Source organism: Astatotilapia calliptera, chromosome 10, assembly GCF_900246225.1.
Source record: "Astatotilapia calliptera chromosome 10, fAstCal1.2, whole genome shotgun sequence".
NCBI lineage: Eukaryota > Metazoa > Chordata > Actinopteri > Cichliformes > Cichlidae > Astatotilapia > Astatotilapia calliptera.
Genome location: NC_039311.1, coordinates 22,214,601 through 22,229,203, shown reverse-complemented (window position 1 = coordinate 22,229,203; position 14,603 = coordinate 22,214,601). Strand labels below are relative to the sequence as shown.

The 14,603-nt window shown below is 39.2% G+C and overlaps 1 protein-coding gene across 2 annotated transcripts in view; it reads right to left on the bottom strand.

Annotated features, from left to right (window-relative positions):
- The window catches only part of stk32a (serine/threonine kinase 32A), a 67,886-nt gene that overhangs the window by 46,029 nt on the left and 7,254 nt on the right, over positions 1-14,603 (bottom strand). For both annotated transcript variants that reach the window (XM_026181893.1, XM_026181894.1), the window contains exon 4: positions 12,813-12,964. In XM_026181893.1, coding sequence (XP_026037678.1) covers positions 12,813-12,964 — 152 coding nt within the window. The remainder of the gene's footprint in view (positions 1-12,812; positions 12,965-14,603) is intronic.

The following is a 14,603-nucleotide window of genomic DNA, read 5'->3' as shown; positions in this document are numbered from 1 at the left end:
AAAGAAAGATAAGTCACAAAGAAGAGTGACATGGTAACAAAGAGTCAGGGAAATGGCAAAGAAAACTGGAGAAAGAAATAAAAACTGAGGAGACATGTAAGAGGAGGAGGGAAAAGAACTAGGGAATCAAGGGGTGATAAACCCATCAGCAAAAAAATAAGATAACAAGCGCAAATTGAACTCATGCCAGGTTTGTGCACCTCAGGCAAATCAACCTTTTTAAGATAGTGTGTAACACCTTAGTATAAAAAGTTTGACAAGAACAAAGAGTTCAGCAAAACCTTTCGGGGTTTTAACAACATGATCTCTATTAAAAACAACCTCGGAAGCCTTGCATACTCTCAGAGGACAGGTGCTCCTCTAAGTCCAGGCCTAAAGAAAAACACTCATCACAGTCTTTCACATTGCAGAAAATGCTGTCTACGTGACGCCTGTGGCAAAGTTCATTAACCTTCTGTCAGGGTTGGGGGTTTTTGTTCTCTCCCTTCCTCTCTCTTGCCTTTTCCCCTTTTCACTGCTCTCAGGTGATGTTTGGGATGGTTCCCTGATCAGTTCCCTAATCTTACTGTAAACTGAATGCTTTGGTCTAGGTCGTTATGACACTTTTAAGGCTCAGAGAAATGAGAAAATCCCACAGAAGTGGCTACACAGGAGGCATGTGAGACAGCTAAAACAACACTCTTGGTTGAGCACTTTTGTACAGCTTAAAGAAGAATTCCAGGTGTTTCCCCCATCCATGTGGCTCCATGGGTACAGGTATGTTTAGGAAAATGTTATGTTGCACAAATGTTACATGAATGGGGTTTATTGGATTGACTGAAAAGCCATAACTGTCAGGGTCCTGGGTCTCCTGACCCAGCGTTTTAGTTCATTGTGATTTTTGTATTATTGTACTTGGTGTGAGTTTCTATGGTTTCTAGTTTCGATCCCTTGCCCTTCATGTTTCTCTATGTCCCCTCTGTTCTGTGTAAGTCTGTGTCTGCATGTTTGAGTTCCCCTCTGTGCCTCTCGGTTCTTAGAGTCCTCTGCCTTATGGTTTATGTCTCTGTGTTTCTTAGTTGCTGTCTCCACTGTGTCAAGTTCGCGTCTCTGTGTGATCCTTCCTGTTTTACTTTGGTCCGTGTCTTATGTGAATGTGTCCTGCTTTGCTTGTCTCGTCAGTTCTAATTTCCCCCAGCTGTGCCCTCCTTCTGTGTCTCATTCTCCTCGTTACTTCCCAGTGTATTTAGTCCCTGTGTTTCTCTGAGTCAGTGTTGCGTCGTACCCTCAACAAGCTGTGTGTGTTTTGCCTCCGTGTTACCAGTGTTTTGTTTCCAGTTCAGTATTTCTGCTTCAGTGTTTTGTCCACCAGCGTTTTTGTTTGTCCTTTGGTGAGTTTAGTTTAGTAAGAGGTTTTCCCAGCAATAAAGCTGCGCTTTAAGTTGAACTTCTGTGTCTGAGTCCTGCATTTTGGATCCACCACTCCTGCTTGCCTGCCTGCCACACAGCCAACCATGACAATAACAATGGGAAAATCCAGGCTGAAATGCAAAATTCTCCTCTAAGATGACAGTTTACAGAAAATAGACATTGGACAATGTCTACTTTTACAACCTTATTTGTTTGGGTCATAATTATTAATCATAATAACCTGTCAGTCAGTCTTAATAACTATCATTCCATCCATCCATCTTCTTCCGTTTATAAAGACCAAAGTGCTGCACAAAGCCTTCAAATTACATATAAATACACCTGAGATATACTTAAGTACATCATCACTCGATTTAAAAATATAATGTGAGCCACTATCATCCTTACACTTGTATGGCAAGGATAAAAAATGTTCCTTTTTAGTTGTCTCCACATGACATTGTATCATGAATAGCTTGCTAACTATTCTTGTTTCCTCTTAAATTTTCCGTGGGCTCAATTTTGCATAGTTTTTACAGTTTTTACAGTACACGGTAGTTAATATTTGCCTATATATAGTCCTGTATTGGTGTTAATCTGTGAAGAATGCGCTGAGTGTGACTGCGGTCATCAGTCTGCTCATCCCTGAAGCTCCAGCATGCACAGCCAGCCTGTCTCAGCGAGAAGTCCGCTGCGTTGCACTTTGAGTAGCTGTTGCACAAATAATTGATTTTACATGCTGAGCTTCTCACCGGGGATGCACTTTTTGTTCACTCCATTTAAACAATGACTTAATTAGTTTCTCACCCACGACTAATTTATGCAAAAATTGTATAAAAAAATCGCAGATGCCTGCTTTTTTTTCCAAAGCTCGCCTAGGGTTTTGTTCTGCATACAGTTGGCAACACAGTGTCCTACATTTCCACGTTCATATCTTGCATAAAATATCAGATCTGCTGCTACACTCGATTGAAATGTGGATTTAATCGGATGCAAACAGCCTACAGCTGAAATTGTTGCATCTTTGAAAAGAGCATTTCTGTTATTGCCGGCAGAAAAGGATCATCTTGGCTAAAAGTCAAAGTGTAATGACCAAGGATGTCTTTTTTTGGCTGTATTGGTGAACACCCTGAAGGTGAAGCTTTTCTAAACTGGATGGATGGAGATTGATTAAGCTGACTCCAAACTGTCTACTACGGCTCAGATAATGCTGAGACCACTCAACATCTGATTGCCGCAGCCTCCGAGTTTGGAAATACTATCTGTGGCATGGACATCCTGGAGATGCATATATTTATATGCAACAATAAATATTTATCCTAAAGATAATCCTATTTCTGACTCTCTTTAGGATATCCTATTTACCCAAAAGTCAACTACATTGAATCAGGCAAAATATGTTATTTTTGCACCAACGAGGTGATTCCAAAAGAGATCTATGCCAAAAACCTGTCATATCTCAGTATGGTGTGCAAGATATCCTTAAAAATGTGTCAAGCCAAAACAAATCTACAGCAGATTAACAGAATCTGGAAGTCATGTCCTTATGAATAAGAAAATAAAAGCCTCATCAGAAAGTCTCAGTGTGTGTAGATGTAGGAAAGGCTGACACACATCATATTACAGAAGAATTTTAGTGAAAATCAGTGCAACAGTTCTTATGGAGTGAAAAACCCATATTTGAAATTGGCAAGAGGTACAACAGCAAGTGTTTAAAGCCATCTGTAAAACACAGTGGATGCTCTGTCATAGTTTTAAGACTGATGGAACTACGAAGGCAGAAACGCATCAGATTTTAATCCAACAATAATGTCATCTGGAAAGTATCTCTTTGTTAACAGCTTCATTTTTCAGCATAACAACGATGTCAAACAAATTGCCAATGTAGTAAAAGCATAGCTGGATGGAAAAACACACAATGGAACGCAATCAGTCATGGATTGGTCTCCCTAGAGCCTGGACTTCAATAATGTGGGGGGTCATCTCGGCACAGAATAGAACAAAAGGCACCCAAACGTCAAAGAAGTACTTTGAAAGTCCTTCAAAAACTCTAAAGAACGATGTCTTAAAGAAATTACAGAGAAGCTTGTCTAACAGAGTTCAGGTTGCGATGAAGAATAAAACTGGTCATAATGAATAATGACGCATTGTACAAAAGCTGTGCTGGGACAATGAGAATAAAAATGTATTCAGAAAAGAGGACCTTTAACAGGAGTCTACCAAGATTTTATTCTGGAAAAGAAAAGTTTCAGCAGCTATAACTAGAGTGACAGAGTGGTTTGGCATGTATGCTTGTGTGTGTGCATAAAGATGAAAGAAAGGAAGAGTGAGTTGGAAAACGATATGACGCTTAAGTCTGGCACAGAAGGAAGAGACACACATCAAACCCGCATCATATTAACACCACACTCTCTGCATTGCTTGACTTTGATGCAGGATTTGTAGTTTTTTCGGATGACACAACTCCAACTGTGTTCAGGGAGAGTAAAAATGTTCTAGCTAATTATATTGCTCTAGTTCTGTTTACAAAGATATGTGAAGAACTAATGAACCACACATTTGGATATGCCAGTCTAGGTGCTATCCTGTTACTGCGTACTTCAATTACAGAAGAATTATAGAAAAATAAACTGTAAGGAGTTAAATAGCAGGAACAAGTATGCAAATTTTTAAATGCGATGCTGAAAATGTGTGAAATACTGATGACTGAAAATCTGAAAATCTTGCCAAAGACTCCAAACCAAGATAGGAAAAATAGGCCTTTTTTTGTTTAAAGTGTGCGCCAGATAACTTTTAGTGATTGTCGGATGGACTCTATTTTTACTCCATCTACTAATCGTTTGATTGACTGTCTTTGCTTCTCATTTGCTCTCTTGCGGTCTCCTGTTTCTCTCATCCCTTCTCTCTTATTCTACCTTAGTGTTTTTCTCTTTCTGTCACACACACATGGAGTGTAAATACCTCTAACTGAGCCAATTTAAGGAGGTAAAGAATACAACAGGACTCTGTCACAAGTATTTAGGAGACACAAACGGGACATTAATTGCTCATTTTTCTTGGCCACAAAGCAAGAAAAGGAGTTACTTGTTTAATATGTATACAAAGAGATGATTTCTTCTAATGTGCTGAGTTCAGCAACTTTTTTTAAGACAGGGGAATTGATCTTTACATCTGAATTAAATGTGCTTCTTGCTAATTTATTCATTACTACTAACTATTTAATAATTATTTATTTTATGTCATGTATACTAGAGATATCATGAGCCAATCTTATGGATTTCTGTTTGTGTCGATTTAGGTATATTTTAATAGGCTAAAATACAAATATGAGAAAAAAGGGTCACAAATATTGGACATTCCTATTCTTTGCATTTAATTCATTATACATCCAAATAGTTCATTAATTACCAATTACATGCCAGATACCATATGCATTTAGGCATGCAGATATGGTCAAGATCACCTGCAAAAGTTCAAAGCAAACATGCGAATGGGGAAGAAAGGTGACTTAAGCAACTTTGAATGTGGCATGGCTGCTGGTGCCAGATGGGCCAGTCTGAGTATTTCAGAAATTGCTGATCTACTGGAATTTTCATGAAAAACCATCTGTGGGTTTTACAGAGAATGGTCCAAAAAAGAGAAAATATCCAATGAGCATAGATCTCTGGATGAGATTGCAGTGAGGTGATAGGAAGGCAACAATAACTCAAATAACTACTCGTCAAAGGAAAACTGGACAACTGAAAATTAGATTGTTGCATATTCTGGTCATTCTTAGTTTCTGCTTCAACATTTGAACAGCAGTGTCAGAATTTGGCATAAAAACAAAATGAGAGCATTGATCCATGCTGCCTTGTATCTTGTATTCAGGATGTTGGCATTGGGGTTATGGTGTGGGGGATAAATGCTTAGCCCCCTTACTACCAACTGAGCATCATTTAAACACCACAGCCTACCTGAATATTGTTGGTGAACATGTGCCTCCATTTATGACCACAGTGTGCTAATCTTCTGTTGCGTCTAGCAGTACAATGCACCATGTTTCAAAGCTCAAATCATCTCAAACTGGATATTGAACATTACAATGAGTTCACTGTACTCATACGGCATCAGTCACCAGATCTCAACCCAGCAGAGAACCTTTGGGATGTGGTAGAGCAGGAGATTTGCATCATGGATGTGCAGCTAAAAATCTGCAGCAATGTTACCGGCACCTTCCAGAATCGAGGCCATGAAGAATTAAAGCAGGTAACAGAAGGACTAAGGTGTAGCTAATAAAGCAGTGTGTGAGCATAATTTTTTTTTAAATGTTTCAAAATCAAACTGTGGATGGCGCTCTCACTTTACCTGCATTACAGGATTTAAATGTTCCTGTCATTTGTTAAAGGAAAAAAGAAATACAAGAGTTTTTTGAGGGATGGGTTCAGTTGGTTGGTAGATTATCAATGGTCAGTATAACGATGTATTGTAATAACACATACGTTAATATGAAAGTTCAATGTATTACTTGTTCAACTACTTGATGAGTTCACAACTTTGTGTTGGCTTCAGGGCAGCGAGGCCATCAAGTTAATCGATATCACTCTAGAGCCGTCCGTGAAACCAGTTTAATCGAGTAGAAAACCAACTCTCACGCTTGGCTGAGGTTTCCATGTTTTCCTGTCCCACTAGGATTTCCGTCAAAGAGACAAGGTGGTAAAAACTGAAAGGGCTTAGCCATAAATGGGGGGGTGGGGATGGGGGGGGGGGGTGGAAATGGAGGAGTGACTGACTTGCCAAAGACTTCCACATAAAAGAGACAAACCATCGTACACTCACACAGACCTATCTGTTTTTATGGTTGTGGTTTTTGCGCTGCGATTAGAGTGCATTAAGTATTTTGTTTTTTAATGATAGTTGATAATAATCAACATTGATCTGGAGACGACTGACTTAGTATTAATACAGCTCTATAATTCAGCTATTTCAGCACTCTCTTCAAAAAAGAAAGAAAGAAACGGTGCTTGTGAATGTGCTCTCCCTCTCAGTCGCTCTCTGACCATGGGGAGCTGGTACTTGGAAGGCAGTTGAATATGAATGAAGTCTTTAGTGACCTGCTGCCACTGCTGTCAAAATGAATTAGAAATGGCACTGATTATGTTGTTTGCCACAGGTAGAGTCTGGGTCACAGAAGCTACCTGAGTTACCACTGACGCTGTCTCATATTAAAACTGTGCATTGCGCTGATCACTGTATGTAAACGAAAACAACCCTAGCAACTTAGAGAACCCCCCTTTCTAAATAACCTTGTTTTTAAAAGTGGTATTCCAATCACAGCTGTAGTTGTTTGCTTTTTCTTTTCTGAACACATTTTTTGTTGTATCCTAGATTAATAGCAGCTAGACAGATAAAGTTTCACAAAACTTGTTAATAATGGATGACATAAACAACATAATGGCATGAAGATGAAAAGCTGTACAAGAATGAAATGGAAAATAATCAGCCAGTAATGGGAGTCCCGTCTCCATTTGCCGTTGCACCTGCAGAAAGAACAGACATCCACAAGCAAATAACGCTGTTGATGCTTCAACCACAGTTGTGGGCTGACAGAAGCCAAGAGTCATCAGGCTGCAGATTAGCACCTGTGCATTACGTTGAAACTGTGAAAAACTTTTCATTCGCTTTCCTGGCATCGAGCCTGGTGTCTCTGTGGCGCGCTAGCTCTCTCTGTTTCCTCAGCTTGTCTTTTAACCGCTCCCACCTCCATAATATTCTTTCTTTCTGTACCTAGCTCTACTGTGCCACACATGCATTTCAATGTGACCCTTTGGTGGCTTTCAGGCAGCCGGTCCGATGGGAGAGCATCCGCCATGGAGCTTTTAGAAGCAAAGACACCCCGGGCCATTTTAGTAATGGAAGAAACCACAGGGGCTCACAACCTAATGGTAACGTGTCCTTACAAAAAGACTCCCTTTTCCCTCTGTCAAAGGTAACAGTTATGACATGTAAGGCTACACAGTTAATGAAATAATACTGAATATGCTGCAGTTTCCAAAGGCCTTATATTTTCATCACAATATAAAGCGCCCTGAGATGACTTTGTGTTGAATCAGAGCCATATAAATAAAACTGAGTTGAATTTCTATACGGTATTGAATGAAACTCTCATCTAGTACATACTTAAATAATAAAAGGAAAATAATATAGCCACTGCCTCACTTGTATTTCTAACACTAAATTTAATATTGAAGCACTTACGACAGACTTTTGGTCTTTGCAGTAATCCATCTTCCATACACCTTTTGTGAAGTTAATGAACTAAAACTCCCTCTAAACTGCTGAGTGATTTTTGCTCATTAACATTTATCTATTGAATGCCCGCAGCATAACAACCACACCAGTGAATCTCAGTGATAAAATGCCTAATCAGGACTTTGTTGTTCACCACAGAGTAATGCAATTATAGTGATCAGACATAAATACTATACAGATGCACACACGCCTAATCTGACCACCACACCTTGTTTGAAATGGGCAGAGAGAGTCAACCGCTCAGACTGAGACATGCCGGATCGATGCCGACAGCCCTCCGACCTTCCTCCCACCCAATCTTCCAACACCTCCCTGTGACTGACAGCTTCCATCAGTCTGCGTCTAAAAAAAGAAGTGCATTGCTAAATTCTTGCCCTCAAATATATAAACTATTACACTTAAACAAGCAATAAGAAATACTACTTCAATAATTTAGCAAATGATAAAAATATTAATCAACTAACTTTTTTTGCATTTTTTTATCAGCAGGTTTTCCTACTTGTGTGCTTGAGTCTTCAGGGAATCAGCAACCGTGTTTGATTATCATATTTTCTGATTCAGGTCACCTTGACTGAAGACCAAATAATTGACGTGCTGACATGTTGCCTTCAAGCATTCAGCGATGGCTGCAGTGTTAAAAGTAAATTGAGGATTTCACACACAAATTTCGCAGATACACAAGGATACTGTTTGTACCTGACGTTCAAGAAGGCCTCGTTACAGTAATCGTGATATTCGAGTCTGGAGCTGGGCTTTTCTTTGGTTGTGCCAATCTTCTAAAATGCATCCTGTTTCTAAGCAGACTGTAGTTCTGCAGAATACAATGTGTCTGGTTTGCGGAACCTTTTATATAAGGATTCTTAGATGAATAGTCCTCTTTTTTGCCTTTTTCTGTGTGTGTGTGGGAGGACATCGTGGCTTCTGAGAACAAAGATGCACATGAATGAGAAATGATGAATGATGCCTTTTTCTGCATAGAAATCTAGTGCATTAGTAAGATTACATAATGCAAAAGAGGGACTCCCTAAAGCAAATGAAGCTTTTACTTCACAATGTCTCAGACTTTTGCTAATGTGCTTCTTTCTTTCTGCCTTTGACTGTTATACAACTATTTTTTTTATAATTGGCATGTTATATCATGAAGGTATTGGTTCCAGAATTTAGCAATGTCAATTAGAGGTCAAACTTTATATCAAGGTATTAAATTTGTAATAACATTTTATTGATGCAGGCAACTTACAGGTGTAAGTGTAAGTAAATGAAGAGCATTTTCCTTTCTTCTTTCCCATGAGCTTCTGTCACTGATGACACAGTTCGTAATTGAAACGAGGTGCCAGCAGGAGAAACAACAACATTATCTCCAGTGACACAGCCTAAGGCCTAGCCTGTTTCCCTGGAAATTTTAAGGAATTGTAACATCACCGACAAACACTTCAATATCTAAAGTACAGTAGCCTAACCTTGTAACTCTTCAGGAGTCTGCACGATATTGTCATTTAATAAAACTGAAAAATATTATCTATGCCTGGGATGTTACATTTTAGTTTGAGCTTTTTAACCAGCTGCCTGAAGCCTTGTTTTTCCACCACGTAACCACAGCAGTATTTTCCACCTACTGTTTGCCCTTTCTGTCATATGGAGTATAACTAGTGCTAGTATCTCCTCCTTCGTAGGCTGACTGTACTCATTAGTGTGTGTTCTTGCCTCAAGTGGTGAAACAAGTTTGTTGTTTGCACCTGTAGCTGGAACAATTTTCTTGCATATTTTGCAGCATAATGTGGTTTGCTGGAGGTTATTGAAGTAGCTCCCTTCTTAGCAACTAAACTGCCATCAGAGGCCGCTCTGGCTCTCAGACATGCCTGGGCTGGTCTCATTGTTGTGCGAATTAGCATTGCTATAGCAATGATACAGCGATATGACGTTTTGATAAAATGATACCAGTATTATTGCGGGGATATTGGATCAGCCCTAGATGTCATTATGGAGACTTCTGAAGTACTAAAGTAAGCCCACAACAGTCAAAATTACTGCATGACTGACTTTCTCTGCTTGAGGCTAGTGTTGCTCACAAACAAAACGAGTGCGCAACCAGTGCTCAACATTTCCAATACACTAAGCAACAAACAAGCTCTTTGAAAAAAGTTCTTCCTCTGTGTTATACCCTCGTCAACAAACAAATCGAATGCTAAATCCACAGTTAAACAGGCAGCAAGCCTAAAAGCTGAAACTTGCAGCCTCTCTGTGTTCCTCGCAGCATGACTGTACAGTATCCCTTCCCTTTTAGTCAAAGGATTGTAATGCCAACGAGTGGTTGACACCACAATGTATGACTTTCATGCCCAACTGGCTGCTTTACTGTTTGTGGTGCGATCAAAACCAATACTTTTTACATTTTAAATGCATAACATGGCATAAATAGCTTTGTTTTCACTCCTGTCTCTCAAATGCATTGCTGTTTGGCTGCCCAGTTTCCAGACATTCTGAGGCAATGCCCAGTCGCAAGTGCAGTGGCAGCAAGAGGAGCAAAAAGGAAGTATAGCAGGTGGTGAGGGAGTGAAATAGGAGAGGTGAGAGAAGACACGTAAGAGGTGACTGAAAAGAGGAAGAGGAGAGGACAGCCAGGAGGCAGCTTTCTGCATCTAACTGGCTCAGTGCAGTTCATACGCTTGCAGGTAATCTCTCCCTCTCTCTGACCTTGAGCACTTACCTCAGGACAATCATAACTTATGCCAACTCAACATGAAAGAGAGAGAGAGAGAGGGAGGGAGAGAGGGAGAGAAAGAGAGTGGGCATAGCGCTGACCCAAGCACATCTCTAGAGGATATCACCCCCACCCTGAGGGGCTTACACTGCCAACAGCATTAACTTCCTTTTTTTTTTTTCATCCAACACAGCATGCAATCAAGCAAGAAAGCAAGCACTGGTATTGTTTGTCTGATGAGTCCGTACACTGCACAGACTGCACTGCACTCTGCCTGTGTCTTCTTTTCTTTTTCTGTTTTCATGTGTCCATCTATCCTCTCCTCCTCTCCTTTTTTGAAAAAATGTGCTTAAATGACTTGTTATTCATTCTCACCAAAGTAGGTTTTATTTCCATCATATAGGTAATTAAAAATTAAGCATTAATTTTGTCAAACTAGCAATCAATTATATAAAAGTGACACAATGGATAAAGAGTAGAAAACAAAATACCTGATACCTCACAAGTGTTCAGAAGGACATACCTTAAAATCAAAAAAATATGTAAGAGGAAATGATAATAATAATAATCATCACTATCATTGTAACAGAACTGAACAAACAACTATCTTTCAATCTTTAAAAAACAGACTGTGTGTGTTGTTGCTGTTTTTCTTCGTCTTTGGAAAGACATCTTTCTGCCTCTCAGCTTGACAGAAGACCAGGGTGGCTTCCTTTCAAACGTTGCAGTGTGGGAGTGCTTATCAAGAATTAATGACGCCTTTCAGAAGAAAACTTAACAAGCTATACTTATCAGGCATCTTCAGTACGATTCTTGGTGCTCAATATTATGACGAATGGCTGGTTAAAGGTACCTGATGAGTCATCCTAGATTAGCATTCCCAGTTTGAATGAGCTTGTACAGTTGTCGAGTAAAAGATTTCCTCAAACCGAGATGCGGTGAGGCAAGTGGGAAGCTGCCAAGAGAGGAGATACATTTGCTGTTCTTCAGTGGTCAACAGCTTTCTGGATGAATCTGCAGGCTCACTCCAAGACTGTGTAAAAAGGGTTTGTTTTTGTTGTTTTGTTTAATTGATCACACTCTTTCATTGGGTCTGCGCATTTACTGATTTGATAGGATCCAGTCACCATATAAAATAAATAAGTGAGAAGGAATGCATTACTAAACCAACGACGGGGCATTTATAGTTGATGGCAATAACCAGTGTGAAACACAAGCCTTTGAGATCAGCTGCTGAAATGGAAAGCATTCATAATTTCACAGCAGCCTTTTGTGTACATATTTAATGAATTCAGCAGTATTCTGCTAAAGTCACTTAGTGCTAAATTCAATACACTCTGAGCCAGAATTTAAAAAAAAAACAACACATTTCTGTCAGAGTCCCCAAAATCTCTGACAGAAATGACCCTGGGAAGATTCATTCATGCATTCATGAATCTATCAGACACACATACAGAATGAAAGAAAGACCCAACCAAACATCTAAATACAGTTGTTTACAGAAGTTTATATCCACTAATCATGGGCATGAATGTCATGGTAATTTGGGGTTTTTAATGATGCCTTTGAAATGTTCTTCTACCAGGGTGGAATGATTGTACAGCATGCATCTTTACCGACTTTAAGCAGGACGAATTGGATGCACGAGTTTGAAATCATTTTTCTTATCCACATTGGATCAAAAGTATGTATACAGGCTCAAAATATATACATGCACCTCCACTCTTATTTGGTTAGAACACCTTTAGAATGTTGCATCCTGACTAGATGTTTTGGTAGCCTTCAACAAGTGTCTGGCAGAACTCTGCCTGGATATTTGACCACTATTCTTTCAGCATTTAAACTGCTCAGGTTCCTGGCATGGACTCAGCTTTAAGTATAATTCCCAAATTTTCAACAGGGTTCAGGTCGGAGCTTTGGAAAAAGTCTGTAAGCTTAATATAAGAATGCTTTATCCACTTGTGTATTTGAGATCATTGTCCTGTTGAAACACCCATCTGCGCTCAGTCTTGGAATCGGCACTCATTTGGAAAAAGCTCCAGTTAAAATACCTTCCCAACTTGATTAAATATAAAATATAGATAAATCTTCACTGAGTTCCTTGGACATTGTCATTGTTCTGTGCATTGGTCAATCCAATGAGTGCTGTCAAACAAATCCTTTTTATGCTAGCAAAGAGCAACTACCAGTTGTAATCGGCCCTGACAAGTTAAAAGACACTGCAGAACCTTAAGCATCACGTAATAAAAGTAAAGTGTATCGATGTGACTTAGAGAAAATCCAAAATGAATTTAAACTTGTGCGCCCAATTCTTATTGTTCAAAGTCATTAAGGATGTATGCTGATGCATGCTTATTACAATGACATTGCCCATAATGAGTGCATGCAAACTTCTGACCACAACTGCACTTATTACAGCATGATGACTTACCAAAAGTTGACCAGGAAAGGATGTTCAAGGTTCTGCATGATCTGGAGTTCTTTGAGGACGTTCCTCACTTCGTTCCGCTCCACGCATTTTAACTTGTTCATGTACTTCATGGCATACATCTTCTTGGTATCTTTCTTCTGCACAATGCAGACCTTAAGTGACAAGATCACATGTGACAACATGGCGTAAGGTAAATTCCTGTTGATTATTAATTCATTATTTGTGATATGAATCAAAAAACAGCATTCTGTTTTTAAAAATACTCAGACTAACAAATTTACAGTATGACTTATGTTTCCATCATTCATCCATACTTATCTAAAAACTTTTTTTCCACCAACAAAGGAAGAGGTGGACCATTTGAAACACTTCTGCAATAACCAGAAACACAGTCTACCAAAAAAGGTTGGATGGAAAGTTGGGGAGGAAAAGATTTGTCTTTAAGGCAGTGATCAAGAATTTAATCCCCTCTTAAGATGTTTAACTTTTCACACCAGCATATTTAGCATTTTAGAGATGGGAAACATCAGGTTAGCACTCATTAGAATTGCTAGTGTGTGTCAGTGGGGAATGCAGTCAGTTTTCTCAAATAAATAGCATTAATTATATGATCCAGCAAAAAGAAACAGCGGAATATAACAACCCATTACGATGTGAAAAGCTGCTGTTGTGTATCAAATGCATACAGACGGTATATGACGACTCAAACAGGGAAACACATGCATTTTTATTAACATGTAAAGTTGTAATAACACTACACTTTTTTGTTGTCATGTTTGTCTGAGCTACAAGCGTCAATAAGCCAGTGATTGCTGCTAAGAGAGTGATCTGCGGACCAGCTGGCACAGTTAATCAGCCAAACCCTGATCACATCACTCCTCCCATTGAACAGCTTGCCATCTACTGTGATTAGACTGCTTATCTGTCACTGGACACAGTGTCGATATTGTGCGGGTCTCTGTTGTGTGTGAAGGTTATTGCATGTGCATGGGAGTGCCTGCATCTCTATATGTGCTTACATGTACTGTAGGTGCTGATGTGAATTACTATGCAGCACTTGGCTTAACATGGTGCTGCTGTTAAAACTTTTACCACGTCTCGGGGTGTGGTTTTATTTACGACAACATGCTGTGCTCTGTGCAGAACTCAAACAAGTGGTTGATTTGCTGAAAGAAAAATGGGGACCATACTGAGAATTCATTATTAGTTTTATTATCAGTTTGTAAGCAAAACATCAAATTTTCCTCATTTCAGCCTCTACATTGTGCAGATTCTATCAGATAATCTGACGGTAAACTGGATGGACTATTGGTCAAAAAACATCCATCTACTTTGGCTTTAGGGAATTAAAATGGCCATTAATTTCACAGTGAATAATGTAGAAAATTAGCAAATTAATAAGCCATGACATTAATCAGTGGCTGCAGCTCTAGGATTACATGGAACTTAGGAACAACCTGAGAGGTTTGCCTACATGCTGTCACAACAAACACAGACTTAGTTTTATATGTAATAACTATTTTTTTTTTTCATTTTGTGACTGATTTTTTACATTTCAATAATCCAACCATAAAATTGATAGTTTTATAGTTCCATTATATATTTGTTGTTGCAGTTTTCTCTCAAATTATTGGCTGGGCGACATCTTAAGCAACACCAGTCTTCTGGAAGTGTGCATTGTCAAGTTGAGTCAAGTCAAGTCAAGTGGCTTTATTGTCATTTCAACCATGTGCAGTGGTACAGTGCACAGTGAAGCGAGACGCTCCTCCAAGACCATGGCGGTACATATAA